At 37.3% G+C, this 14,848-nt stretch overlaps 1 protein-coding gene across 4 annotated transcripts in view; it reads right to left on the bottom strand.

Annotated features, from left to right (window-relative positions):
• Positions 1–2,915: 2,915 nt before the first annotated feature.
• The window catches only part of PIAS1 (protein inhibitor of activated STAT 1), a 104,883-nt gene continuing 92,950 nt past the window's right edge, over positions 2,916–14,848 (bottom strand). For all 4 annotated transcript variants that reach the window (XM_043494680.1, XM_038418736.2, XM_038418737.2 and 1 more), the window contains 6 exons: positions 10,340–10,500; positions 8,786–8,916; positions 8,216–8,393; positions 6,634–6,776; positions 6,265–6,302; positions 2,916–4,930 (listed from right to left, as the gene is read on the bottom strand). In XM_043494680.1, the coding sequence (XP_043350615.1) occupies positions 4,637–4,930; positions 6,265–6,302; positions 6,634–6,776; positions 8,216–8,393; positions 8,786–8,916; positions 10,340–10,500 (945 nt within the window). In that variant the 3' untranslated portion in view covers positions 2,916–4,636. The remainder of the gene's footprint in view (positions 4,931–6,264; positions 6,303–6,633; positions 6,777–8,215; positions 8,394–8,785; positions 8,917–10,339; positions 10,501–14,848) is intronic.

The raw sequence follows: 14,848 nt of genomic DNA, 5'->3' as shown, positions 1-14,848 counted from the left end.
CGTATCTGTCTACAATGTCCACTCAATTTATCATCTTTGAGCTTTCCACCGTCCACAAAAAATACTCACTGGACTTGTAAAAATTAGACAAAAATCTTACCAGCAGCTTAATACTTAAGCACCCCTCCAAAAACAAAGAGGGAGGTCCTGAAGACGGGGGAGAACTCCAGTAAGGAAATAGTTCTTGCTTTTAAATGTTCAAATTATGCCTTTTCTCCCCTACCATTAAGTTCTACAAATATCTTGATATCTTGATATTACAAGTGAGGACAGTACTTATTACGTTCACTGGTCCCTTTTGAGGAGTGTGCCAGTAGCTTGTTCAGAGCAGTGAAATAGGTTTTTTCATTTGTATTAAATGCCAACTACCAATGACTCAAGAAAGCCATTTGACAATCTCTCCCATTGTTTAGCACATTTGACTACTGAAACAAATGCTTTCGGCCAAAATGGATATAAAAGGCTTTGATGAGGCATGGACATTGCTCAGATCAAACACAGTGTATTAATCTAGAATGTGTTGTAACAGTCTGTTTTTACCAGCCAGGTATAAACACTTCTGAAGTGAAAATTAGACAAGAACGGGGACAGTGCATTTTATATACTCTCATACAAACAGGACACCACTGATAGAATTGGAGGAGACTGGTGCGCTGAATGCTCTACTTAAATTCAGATACAAAATGACATATCCCATGCTATGAAACATCATTTAGCAATGAAGCATGCCTGTGCAAATTACATTCCTGTGAGTTTCCCACTCCACAGGGAGCATCCAGCATTACTTAATTTAGAGAAGACAAGATAACTGATTTTTTTTTATTACATCTAAAGATTTCTACATAAACAGGTAACATTCAATAGGTAAACAATTTTTTCCAATGCATGTAATAAATATTTTCACTTGGTACTTTTATACAAACTGACATCGGTCTACTATACATTTTTAAAAGCCATTTTACTGGTTTGGCATGCCGTATGGAAACTAAGAAATTTTAAGGCAATGAATCACAAATTTAAATTCATGGAATTAATGGTAACTTCTTAATATTCTGCTTATATACATTTCCCCTTTGTTAATTAAAACAATTAGCAGCAGCACTTTCTGGGACCACCAGCTATTCTCCCTTGTTAGAAATCTACGCTCTGTTTAAAAAGAAAATAAAAACAAACACTTACATTGATATAACAAAATCCTTTCTGAATACATGTTAGAATGTGCTTTAAAACCCTGAAATGTCAATGCAGTGAAGGATTTTCTGTGATATGCTCTCCCCGCAGCTCTTAGCTTTAAATGAGAAGGCAGCTCCAAGCCAGTTCAATAAAAATCTACAAGCCATCCCACCCCTGAGAGGGTTCTTGAATCCTTGCCCTGAAGGGTAACCAACAGGTGTAGAATTGCTACAATATCTATATGAATGAAAGCACTAGGAAATATTTTAAACACTCAGTATGTTAAATTTTAGCATAGTTCAGATTTTGTTTTGTGTGGTTGTTTTTTAAAAGAATGCATCCAATAATGCCCACAAGTGATTCAAAACCACTTCAGCCCTGCTACTGAAATAACAGCTATTTACTCAGATCTGTGTGTATAGACACATACACACATGCAGTAATATACATAACAGACAGACACGCACGCACCCGCCCCCTTTTAGTGGAAGAATTTGAGGACAAAGGAAACAATTGGTACCCCACAGCTACAGGTTACACAGATTCAGTAATCTACAGTCAGGTTAGCAGTACTGCAAACCAGCCAAAAGCAGGAGTTACTTTACTGCATCTTTAATAAATATGCAACGAGTGATTTTTTTTTTAAAACTAAATCATAAGGAATTCCTGGAGAATTCAGACAGACTTCTGCTCAATAATGTTAACTGTAGTCAGATACAAAGTTCCAGCAAGTTATCAATCTTACAAAACCTCAGAGAATGAAACAAATAGCCACAAAACATACAGAATGAATACCACATAGGAGAATCAAAGAGCGTTTGCTGACCTATGTGAAACAATGAGATTAAAACATGAAGCTGAACTGAAAAGCCTTTCTGCTCTTATTTATTAGTTTGGGGGATCATCGGCTGACCTTGGCTTTTGGAAGGTAAGCTAAGAATGAAAGATTCCCAACTCTTTTACAATATATTTGCCACATTCAGTTCTCTAGAGTTGTCAAGGTTTTAATCAAATTTTTAATTTTGTTTTTAAAAGCAGGTTTTCAGCTCACCTTTAACACAGCAGAATCAGTATGAACACTGCCACCACTCAGATGTAAAAGAGTCATGAACTCCCCAGAATTTCATTCTTTAATTTTCATTTGATTAGGTTTTAGAAGGCGGGGCCACATCTGCTCTCAGTTACACTGGTGCGAGTCTGGAGGAATCAGTCACTTCAGATTTATACTAGGTATTACAGTAAAGCATCTGCTCTTTAATTACCAATTTAACAATCCAATGGATTTGCTAGACTAAAATTTATAAACTAGTTCTACTCCTAATGAAGGTTTAAATACCTCAATCTCAGACTGAATTTAAAAATGAAGTATTTCCTGTTTTCTCCTTTTATTTATTTATTTATTTGAAACTGATATTTAATAAATTATAAAAGGGGTGTATGGTGAAATATATCTATATCAGCCAGATATGTATGGAATACACATGCATGGGAAAAACTATTTAACTCACTTTTAACTCACACACACTGATCTATAAATACATATATACACACACATTTACATATAAACACAAACAATTTGTTTTCAAAATTCAAGTCAACTATTCAGTGGCAGAGGGATGCTGTAAAAACTCTAAAAACAATTTTGATGCCACATATTCATGTGAACCTGTCAATTTACCATTCAACTGATCTTACAGCAATGCCCAATTCTACTTGGATTAAAGTAAGTAATTTTTAAAAAAAAATCAATGCAAAGTTTAAAGAGACAACTTTATATGCAAAAGGTGGCCCTTGTCAATGCTCGAACTAGCTGATATCAACTGTTTGGGACATAAAAATTCAGACAGGAATCTGCTAATTGTGGTATTCCTTCCTATCCTTCCTGATAAGCTTGTTACCTGCACTTTCAACTAGCTAAAAAAATATTTTTCACACCAGAGAACATATTCACTCTCTCTGGTGAGGACTTTGGGACACAATAGAATCACCTCCCTCCTCCATCCCCCAACTCTTATTTTAAAGAATCTCCTGAAAAACTGCTTTCCATCTATTTACATGTTTCTCTATTTACTAAGAATGGATCAATCCAAACGATCCATCAGTTCTAAAAAAGACTTTCCTATGTCATGCATTCTTTAAAAAAAAAAAAAAAAAAGTAATAGGAATTGGAGAACACGTATGGCTCACACAGTTCAATATAAGCATACTTAAAAACAGGGAATCACTCAAAATAACTAGGAGGCCAAAAAGAGAAAAATCCAATTTGTAACCTCTAACAGATTTCTACAGACAGACATTCCGATACAGTTAAGTGAGTGGGCTATGGTTTGGGTGCTGTTTTTGTTTGTTTGTTTTTTTAAGCTTAATGTCTAACATTCAATATTAACTTAATTTTGATGCATCTGAAGTCAGAAGATGATGCATCATTACCACTGACAGCAGCACAAACCATGCAATAGTGCATTCTAAACCATACTTCCTTCTCTTTGTTTGACAGGTTTGTTTTTAGCAGAAATTTAATCTATTGTGGCCAAAAGTAGGTATTCACTGACAGAGCTATTTTGACCCCAATTCAGTAAGCTACTTAAGCACGCTGCTCACTTTAAAGCACAAGTCATTCCACGCCTTAAAATGTAATACACGTTTAAGTACCTTGTTGATTGGGACTGCAATTATTTAAAGGATTAATACTGGAGGTTAGAAATAAAAATCTAGAGTGAAGGTGTGTCAGTACTTTTATATGGGGCTACATTCTATGAAACTGTCCTATCTCAAAACAATACCTCAGCTTGAGATTGTATCAAGTCCGGCCCATAAGAGTAACAGACACACTAATGAGCTTGCAACATGTTTGATGAAAGAGCTGGAACTCCACATGCCAACTGAATATATAGTCATATAGAATCAGAAATGACATTTAAAACAGATTCCCATATCCTGCACTACAGAGGGTATGCGGTGGAATAGTACAAGTAGGGTATATATCACTTTAAGCGTAATAAATCTGTGCTGAAAAGGGGTTAAGAGGAATACAGTTCTACCATTAATTGTAAATGGTGTTTCCAAAAGAAAAAACCTCCTGCAACGTAGAAATTCCTTTTCTTTTTCATTAACATTACTGTGAAGAAAATAATGCCATGTGTGTCCAAACTAAAATAAGTAACTCACAGGACAAATGCATATGTGTAAAATCTTCAGCATCCAGAAAAATGAACTGAAGTTTCTTTCTTTTTTTTTCTTTGTACTTTTCTTTTTTTGTTTTGTTTTGTTTTGTTTTACCAGTCAGGCCATCTTAGGTTTATATACAAAAGTAAAACTGAAAATATAGTTTTGTTCTCTGTACATGTCTTAAGTTTTTTTCCTAAAAAAGGAAAAAAAGAGACCTTGTCTACGTTTCTAAATAGAGTAAGATAAAACCAAGCACAAAGATCTCTTTTTCTGACAAGTCCATTTAGTCCAAGAATTAGTCCAATGAAATAATGTCCGGTATGCCAAAGATAGATGCCGTGTCTGTGCTGCTTCTATTTGCAACTGGATGGCCATGATTCTCTCGCAAGCTGTTGGAGGACACAAGACTGCTGTTACTGCCACTATTGCTACCATTAGTGGCTGGGAGAGTACTGCTTCCTCCTGCATTCAACTGATCGAGAAACATCTGGGATGAAGCGTATGGGAAAAAACGAGGGTGCAAGAGTTCTGGATCATCTGACGCAGAAACTGCCGCTGCTGCAGCAGCGAGAAGGGAAGTGTTGTAATGCTGTGAAAAAAGACAACATTGTAAAGTTACACTTCTGATTCCACAGGTTTTCTTCACAGCGGCACAAACGAGGTAGAAAGTAACTGTGTATTCTAAGCTTCAGGAATTCTAGAAACTCACAACCATTTGTCTACTCTGTGTTGTCCAAGGGTTACTTTGTAAGACAATTTGTACAAGCAAGTGAACTGAAGACCTTGGTTTCTAAAGCCAGAAGAAAACTGGAAACAAAATTAGTACTGGTTTCAGAATAGCAGCCGTGTTAGTCTGTATCCGCAAAAAGAAAAGGAGGACTTGTGGCACCTTAGAGACTAACAAATTTATTTGAGCATAAGCTTTCATGAGCTACAGCTCACTTCATTGGATGATTCCGATGAAGTGAGCTGTAGTTCATGAAAGCTTATGCTCAAATAAATGTGTTAGTCTCTAAGGTGCCACAAGTACTCCTTTTTTAAAATTAGTTTGCTCCTACTGGATAGTAAGCAATCTCTCACAATTCCAAACCATAATGAGGTACTATTGGGATGGTGAGAAGCAGTGCACTTTCCCTTTCTTATCCCTCCCCCACAACAAAACCCATCTATTGGCAAGAAACTACTCATACTTGAATGGAATCTTTTGGCCAAAATTGAGAGAGACAACCCACCCATTACCGTGACATTAAATCTTACTTAAAGATACTTATTTTTATAGTCGGAAGACCTCTCTTACTGCACTCAAAAAACAGATACAGGAATAGTCTGCTTAAAATCAGTAGGTAGCTATCACGGTTCCCAGTAGTACCGTTATTTTTTTTTTAGCATACAGGCGAGCCCCAAAAGAAGTGAGCGTTCAGCTTTAAAATTACATTAACGAGAAATACTAGTTGCTGATGATCCTTTTTAAATTTAAAATAATTTAAAAGTAATTTGCATTTTGCTCTTTCTGCCAGTGGTTTCTATTTTGCATTTCTCCTCACAATGAAAGCAGACTGCTCAGGTTCAATTCCTTATATATATATGGAAATTCTTCTGAAACAATCATTGCCCTATAGTTTGCATGGCAAATATTGCATCAGTGCACTTGTGTGTGTGTGTACACACACACACACACACACACACACAAGTGCACTGATGCAATATTTGCCATGCAAACTATAGGGCAATGATTGTTTCAGAAGAATTTCCATTCCTGTTTATTTTATTATTTCAGAAAAATTTCTCTTAGCATTCAAGTTTTGTAAAGCCTTCTTTACAAAAACCTATACACTGGCTCAATTTCTGACTCTCTTGAATCCCTTTAGAAGGGATTTACTTAAAACTAACTTATGCTGCATTACTCATTTTTCTACAGCTTACCTGATTGTCTCCTGATAGGAAAGGGAAGAAATCTAATCCTGTGGAAAGTCAAAATAAAAAAGTTTTCAGTTTCTCAGGAGAATGTTGCCCTCCCCACCCCCAAAATCAAATAATTTAACCAAAGTGTGATGTGGATGATCATGAAATTTAACTCTTAGTTATACCTAGACAGTGATGTACAGTTTGTAGGAGAGATTAAGTGTTTCTATCCCTTCAGATAAGAGTTAACCTGAGTTATGCATAGAATTATCTTCTATGAGCCCCAAAATAATATTTTGTATGACTGGACCACTAATCAATTGTACATTTACACTGCTTCACAATAGCGTGAACTTTTTACGTGCAATTCAAAGCAGTAAGAAGCCTAACCTTGTAAATCATAAGGCATAGGTGTCATGTGGAATGGATGCCTGTAGTCCTGAATAAGTGATGTATTCATGTAACTTGTGTCAACAGCAGGAAGGCTTGGGGTTCTTGAAACGGGAGATGCTTGATGGGGTAGGTTTAAAATGCTGCAGAGGAAAGAATGTTTTTCACACTTTGTAAACATGTTTGGTTTAAATATTAAAACAGTTTGAAGAGTGCAAATTCCTGCTTGCAGAAAAAACAAAACCCAAAATACCAACACATGCATCATACAGAGCTTTAAAAACCAAAGGTAGTCCTTAAGAAATCATTCAAAATGTGGCGTGCATTACAGTAAAAGCACGTCACTCAGGCAAAAGACATATCCCTGACACCAGAGGGACAGCCCCTGCCAAATTTCAAAGTCTTGTTCCAAAGCATAACGGTCTAGAACTTTAACAAATAACAGTTGTAAGAAATTTTTTTACAACCGGGGGTGGGGGGGGGACAACACATTTTTCCTCTAATCTTGCTCTCAGAAACGGCTGAATCATTTGCACAGAAACATAAAACAACAGACATCTGCATGGAAAATTTCAGCCCACATGGTTACATTTTGTCGAAGTTATAAAGATATGAAAACAGGTCTTATAATGGAAAGTGTTAGGCAACTTTAGTCAGAGGTAGCACTGCCTATATTAATAAAAGAATGAATAGCCATCACGAGTCAGGACAAAAGGACCTGAGGATTTAAGAGTCGTGTACGCGTGTGCGCGCACGCGCGCGCGCACACACACACACACACACACACACACACAGAGTTAAAAGCCTGCATAACATCCCAACAATTATCTCTATATGCTACACAAGGCACTTCCTATGGAGCAACAGCCAAGGAGATCTTAACAAGACTCACATGATCACTGAGTGGCTTTAGTATTGGGATAATAACCAGAACAATGGCACAATTCCTTTGTATAGACCCAATGTTTTCATCCATGCATGTTTTGCCAGTTCTGCTCTATTAACAGCATCGCTATTTATTTATAACTGGTTATTCTGGTATTCTATACTGCTACTTTGCTGGCAAAAGTCTTTGGCAAAAACAGACAACACACCCACACCACACTATGTAAGTTTCTCATACTGCTGTTGTTCTCAGTTGTGTACTTTGTTTCCATAATTCTCTACTAGCACAGATTCATTTCCACGCCTCTCAAAATATTAGTTTCTTAAACTACACTAGCTCACGACCTTTTTCAATGGTTTTCTTTTTTGTAATAGGTCAATTAAAAAATTGCTTCATCATTGTACTACGTTTTGTAGTAAAACCCATAAAGTTCAGCCTGTGAAGTTGCAGCAAGACAAATCTTCACTTCTGCTAGCAGATCACCATCTTTTTAACTCCCAGTCTTTCTGGGAGTTATGAGCTACTGAGATCAAGCCATAGTTTGTGGTATCAAGTTCTGCTGTAATAAACTCAGGACAGACTTTGAATAGTGAACTTCCTAGGTGCAATTAAATTTCACTTGAAATTTGTTTTCACCACTGCTTGTCGTGAACATATTTTCATCTTAACTAAAAATAGTGCCCACTTTCTTCTTACCCCTTATTATTTAGTGGTGATGCAGGAGAAATGGAAGGACAGCTCCTCTTGGCAGACGGTTCCTCCTCCTCTTCATCTGAGGAGCTGTCTATGGTTAGATCAATCACTTCTACTTTCTTATTTTTATTTGATTGCTGGTGTGAAGACACTTGATGATCCAAAGAAGAACTTATGCATCCTACAAAGATTTAAGAAACATGCTAATTATTCAAACCATAATTTATATTGTACATGCATTACAACAAAGACAAGCGTCACTTGGTTAAATTAAAATTATACATGCTTGCCATAAATAAAGCTTAGAAGCCAACAAAAGTGAAAAGAAAACCAGATTAAAGAACTTTAACAAAGCTTCAGAAATACAAACAGGCTCACATGGATGTTAATGTTACTCAAACATCTTACTTCAGTTTAATCAATAAAAAGCTACTGCTACACAAAGAGAACTTTCATGTTCATGCTCATAGAATTATAGTACTCTTTTAGAAACAAACCCACATTTTAATATTTTAAACAATGTGGGTTAACAATACGAGATTTAGTTTGTATCTTCAAAAATTTAAGACTTACCGTCAACTCCATTATAAGAAGCAGTTACCTCTTGAACCTCCTTTTTTGATCTCATGGGAGCCCATGACCCGTCCTCCTTAAACTGAATTTCATCACAGTCTGTGCAGTACTTCAAGATTTCCATAAACAACCTGTGAAACAAAAACCTTAATATCCATCTTCAAAAAATAAAAAGGAAATGGAGAAAAACTTTAAATTTGATTAAATTAAGTTAAATTAGAACCATTCTTTTGAAAGGATTAGTCCTATTTGAGAATTTCAGGCATTTTTCCCTCCTTGGTACAAGTTCTCAACAAGGAAACTGAAATTTTAAAATATTACTTAAAATAATAACTTGCACATTCACTTAATGATACAGTAGAATCTCGACTGTCCAAACTTCAATATGTTGAGCTCCTTGTTGTCCAAAGCAGGTTTGTGCCCCACTATGATTATGATGATGAAAATTCCCCTATTTATCCAAATTTAGTCAATGACTTCCCTGACATTTAGGTAATCAAGGATATAATGTATTTTCTAGGAATCCAAACATTTGGGTAACTCAAATGGACTCTAGTACATTGCATCAAGAAATGATGCACAAATTGATAAGTACATTTATCTCAAGGCAAAACAGTGAGGAAAAATCACTGCTCATAACTGCACACCCCAATTTGCCACCATAACCATCAGTTGCTTGTTTCCCTTAAGATTCCTTCCACTATGGATGGAGTAATGTTAACAAAAAAATTAAACACAAAGCTTCCTTAAACTGACTGTGAACACAGCTGGCCTAACCATGTACGAAGATGTCTGAAGGGCAGCCATTTCTGAAGCAGGCTCTCAGAAATTATTCCATCTGTAAAGTGGACAGGGCCACTGCGTAAAATGAACAAAATCCCTCAAAAGAGGAGGCCAGAGGGCAGACAATACTACTTTAAGGAATTAATTTTCTATTGACTGTGCAATTAGCTCTTATTTCTGTAAAATAATATTCTATGTTGATCCCTACTGCTGAGGGATAAAATCTAGAGGAAAGATTAGGAGAGAGGCTAGTTAAAATAGCATAATCATCTTGATATATCTTCTTTACCAATAGAGCTATGGATATTATCTTTTTGGTGACTCAAGTGTATCAATCCATAGAGAGATTTACCTTTGGGAAATACGTTTCAACCTGGGAAAGAGTGATCCTTCCCAGTAATTAAAATTAAGCTTTTTCTCCCGAACAGAACCACAGGATCATTTCCTCATTCCCCCCAGGACACACACACACTGCTTTTGGAGAAGCAAATTCCTGCCCAGGTGGATTGGGATCTGAAGAACTAATGCTGAGCACTGAATCCATATGTTGCAGGTGTGCATACAAGCTGGTGCTTGCTTTCAGTGAGATTTTTAGGTTCTTTGGGGGGGTTTTTTTTAGTAAGTAGCATCAGGGAAATAAACACATATAACAACTCCAAATGTAGAATGTGCATAAAATTTAGATAGGAATGTCTGCTTATAAACTATTCCCAGACACGGTACATCGCAATTACAAATTATGCACTGTATTTTGCTCCAAATGTTACTTACCCATCAATAATGAGGTGTTCATAGGGAGCCTTCTTGTCACAAACAGGACAAACCCAAGTAGGTTTCTTCTCATTCATCTGAATGTACAGAGTAGCATCAAAACACTGCAGATGTGAACAAGTCAGGGCCCTACATGGGATAGTTAGCCGCATTTTCCCAAGCTTTAGGAGGAGAAAAAAAAACAAAAAAACTGTTGCCTCTTTTGAAAAACAAATGTTCATCTGTTTTAACAAGGAAGATGAAACTGTGCTAGAGTTCAGTTTCTAAACATTAAGTATTTCAGGAAATACAAGTTCTGATTATTATATTCAAGTCACAAACCTTTGCTCTGTCTTTTCTGTGTACCGATAGTATCAATAACAAGTGCTACTACAAACAGATTTTTTGTAAACAAAGTTCAGACATGGGAAATGGAAGACTATTTCATTTTTATACTCCTGGCCCAAAATGCAAAGTCAATTTTCCTTTAGTGTTTTAGACTAATAAATATGAGAAATAATAATTCTCCCTCATTGGTGTACTGGAAGCTACAGCTAATTTGCCATCCACTACCACCACACCTAGTTGCTTTCAGCACTACAGAGTATCTACAGACATAGTGTGGAAGACTATACAAGAGATGACGAGGTTCACTCCCAGCCTTTGAGACAGGAAGTGTCTTTTTGCTCTGTGTTTGTTTAGCACCCAGCACAATGTGGCTCTGCTCCATCACTGGGGATCCCAGCCAACCCATCCTCCAAATCAACAACTGCCGACCCGAAGTATTTCCAAAATGGAAAAATCTACTCCAAAAGAACAGTGCCTAAGCAATGTAAATAATCACACTCACACAGCATACTACAGGAAGAGAGAGCGCTCAGCCTAAGATTTAGACAAGAAAAGTCTTGACAAAGAAAATATAGTCCAAAACCAATCCAAACCCTAAAAATATTCCCAGCTCTCTCATTTAAGTAAAATACCTAATGAAACTGTTTGCAGGATGTTTCAGAAGCTACATGGTCATGTACACTCCTAAGAGGCAATACAGGACTAGCGCCACAGGGTGGCGCTCGCTCTCAAAACATCAGCGAAGCTAAAAACACCAACAAAAGAGAACAAAGGCTCTGCTTGTAGTGAACTACTTCCTTCCCAAAGCTTCTCCACAGCAACCTTTAAGCAGCATGAAATACCTGCTTCCATTCTCAGCAACATTCATCCATACAGGAGTTTCTAATCCTTATCAGTATGTTGTTTATTTTTCTTCCTTCTGGCTTTCAATCACTAACACAAGTGCATCCGATGAAGTGAGCTGTAGCTCACGAAAGCTTATGCTCAAATAAATTTGTTAGTCTCTCAGGTGCCATAAGTCCTCCTTTTCTTTTTTGCAAATACAGACTAACATGGCTGCTACTCTGAAACCTAACACAAGTCACCTACAGATGGGAGGGGAGTGATGCATCTCCCAGAGGAATATGCAGTGATGGTAGTATAGAGATCAATCAGCAGGAGGTGCTATGCATGCCATGTGTTTGGCAACCTTTCCCCCAATACCCATGACCAAGCATATTATTTCTTTCTTTCACACAGTACTAGTCCCCCTGATCCATATCTGTTCTAAATTCATATCTCCCAGATGGTAGGTCAATGGCTCATTTGTCTTTTGGGCACAATACAATTCACCAACTACAATCAGTATCATGACTGAGCATGTTGGAAACAAAAGACCTTTCGTCTTCGAGAACTTGGATGCTTAAATATGATGCAAAATAAAAACAATAGCAGCAGCAGAGCAGTGACACAAAACTCCCCAGGAAAAAAACAGGTTAATGAGCATTGTAACAAGCTCTGCGGTACAGGACGTTGAACTCATTCTTAAATACATGACGCCAAATAATGCAATGCCACACACATCAAGACACAGAAGTTTTCTTCTCATAATACCATTACCACATTACACACAATTTCTGAGTACTAGTTAATAGACTTAATAGGATACCTAAATACAAGTGTGTGCAATGTGGACAAGAAATGATGGTCTCATTTCCCAGCTTTGCATGAAAACTTAATGGGTTAGATCCTTCATTTTGGCCAAGCTGTGTTCATGTTACTAAGATAAAAGATGCAGAGGGGAGGGAAACTTAGATCATCTTTACATACCACATAAAGGAACAATAAAGGGTTCAAGTCCAATATTTTTGGCTGCAGTCTCACATCATTTAGCCTAATATATTGTAAATGCATATAATAGAGTTATCTTCACAAGAGAAAAAACTAAAAAAAAGGAAGTTTAGAATTTGCAGGAAATTGTAGAACCACAATAGTTGCCAGATTTTAGGAGGACGTGGGGGGGGGGAGTTCATGTCAATTATTTACTCCTGTCCTCAAGGCTGGGGTTATTTCTGGAAACACACACATGGTCTTTCAAACTTCCTCATGCAAACTGTCCTATCAGCAAAAAAGAAAAGGAGTACTTAGGAGGTTAGGGTTGGAAGGGACCTCAGGAGGTCATCTAGTCCAACCCCCTGCTCAAAGCAGGGCCAATCCCCAATTTTTGCCCAAGATCCCTAAATGGCCCCTTCAAGCATTGAACTCACAACTCTGGGTTTAGCAGGCCAATGCTCAAACCACTGAGCTATCCCTCCCCCCATACTTGTGGCACCTTAGAGACTAACATATTTATTTGAGCATAAGCTTTTGTGAGCTACAGCTCACTTCATCAGATGCAGCCTCTTTGTTGCTGAATCCTGGGTCAGCTCCTTCCAGGTCCTTGCTTGAATTTCACAAAGTTGGGGTAGCACTTATTTGCAAAAGCAGCTTACAAGGCAATTCAGAGCATATTCAGAGGTGATTTTTCAGCCTCTTAGAACCTTTATATTTTTCTCCTCTCAAATTTAGGGCCCAGTCTTGCAACCTTTATTCATGCATGTAGTCCCATTTATTCCCTTAGAACTACTTTCATAAACAAGAATTACTCCTGCAAGTGAGGGCTGCAGGATGGGTCTTTTAGCAGCCATTTTTCATCATGCCATGCTTTACATTCTTTGGTTCTGGTACTTGAATTACTGGAGATTAAGAACACTTAGGGAAGGGAAGAAAAAAAAAAAAAGATGAGACTTTACTCTCAAAAAGCGGAAGAGATTTTCTTCAAACTTTCCAGTTTCTGGGAAAAAATTCTTCAGGGAACTGAAAGTTATGTATTAGCAAATGAGAACAAGGGTTTTGTCATAGAATTGTGTTCAGGACCATGAAAACTATGTTATTAGTCACCATCCTAGTTCGTTTATATTGCAAAAGCCACTTTACAGGACACGCAGGAAGATATGGTATCTGTCCTTAAGAACTTCTGCAATGACAGAACAGTGAAAGAGGAACAGTGAAGCACACTGAAGGATGACTCCCAAAGGGTGTGCATGTTACATACACTTCACCAGGATGATACAGAAAAGCGTGCCTAACGTATTCTGTTCTAAACCTTACATTTATTAGAAGAGACTAGGCTTAAAGAGAAAGAGATAGCATAGACTGCGATAAAAACCATTCCACAAGAGCCACTTCTCAAAGCTCGGTTGGGTATTTCATTTATATTTCACATCACTAAAAACTTAATTTTTCGTTTCTGCATTAATTTTAATTCAGCTATCTTTAAGTTTGCAGCCATGGAGACTGTCTTGCAGAAGTCCTTCCTGCTCTAATATTAATTAATCTGAACCAAAACTCAGACAAAGAGCAAACATTTAAAAAGATCTAGCTAAAAGGACAGATTACGAGACCCCAAGTTGCAAAAAAACCCTCTTACTATTCCTATACATAAAAGAAAATATCTGTAAGCTTGTTTTTCCTAGATCAATTTCTAGGTATGTTTAAGAATAAAACTGATGGACTGTTCTTTCCCTCTATAAACAGGGGTAAATAGGACAACAAACTGATGTATTGTTTTAGAAAACTGGTCAGCTGGAAACCAAAACCAAAAGGTTGCAAAAACTATTAAATTGCCAAAAGTGCCAATGAAAGGCAATCAGCTACTACTGAAGTAAACATCTGTAACTCCAAAAGATGCACCAGGATTTAAGTGACTGAGCTACTATATTAGCACTGTTAACTTCTAAAAATTAGACAGTTCCTAGATTTAGTAAATGAATTCCTATTACTGCTTTTCATTGGAGCCTAAATAGTCTTTAACTTTAGGAAATAGAATCATAGAATCATAGAATATCAGGGTTGGAAGGGACCCCAGAAGGTCATCTAGTCCAACCCCCTGCTCAAAGCAGGACCAAGTCCCAGTTAAATCATCCCAGCCAGGGCTTTGTCAAGCCTGACCTTAAAAACCTCTAAGGAAGGAGATTCTACCACCTCCCTAGGTAACGCATTCCAGTGTTTCACCACCCTCTTAGTGAAAAAGTTTTTTCTAATATCCAATCTAAACCTCCCCCATTGCAACTTGAGACCATTACTCCTCGTTCTGTCATCTGCTACCATTGAGAACAGTCTAGAGCCATCCTCTTTGAAACCCCCTTTCAGGTAGTTGAAAGC

This window comes from Dermochelys coriacea, chromosome 10, assembly GCF_009764565.3.
Source record: "Dermochelys coriacea isolate rDerCor1 chromosome 10, rDerCor1.pri.v4, whole genome shotgun sequence".
Lineage (NCBI taxonomy): Eukaryota > Metazoa > Chordata > Testudines > Dermochelyidae > Dermochelys > Dermochelys coriacea.
Note: the sequence above shows the minus strand (reverse complement) of the source record. Positions and strands in the feature narration are given on the sequence as shown.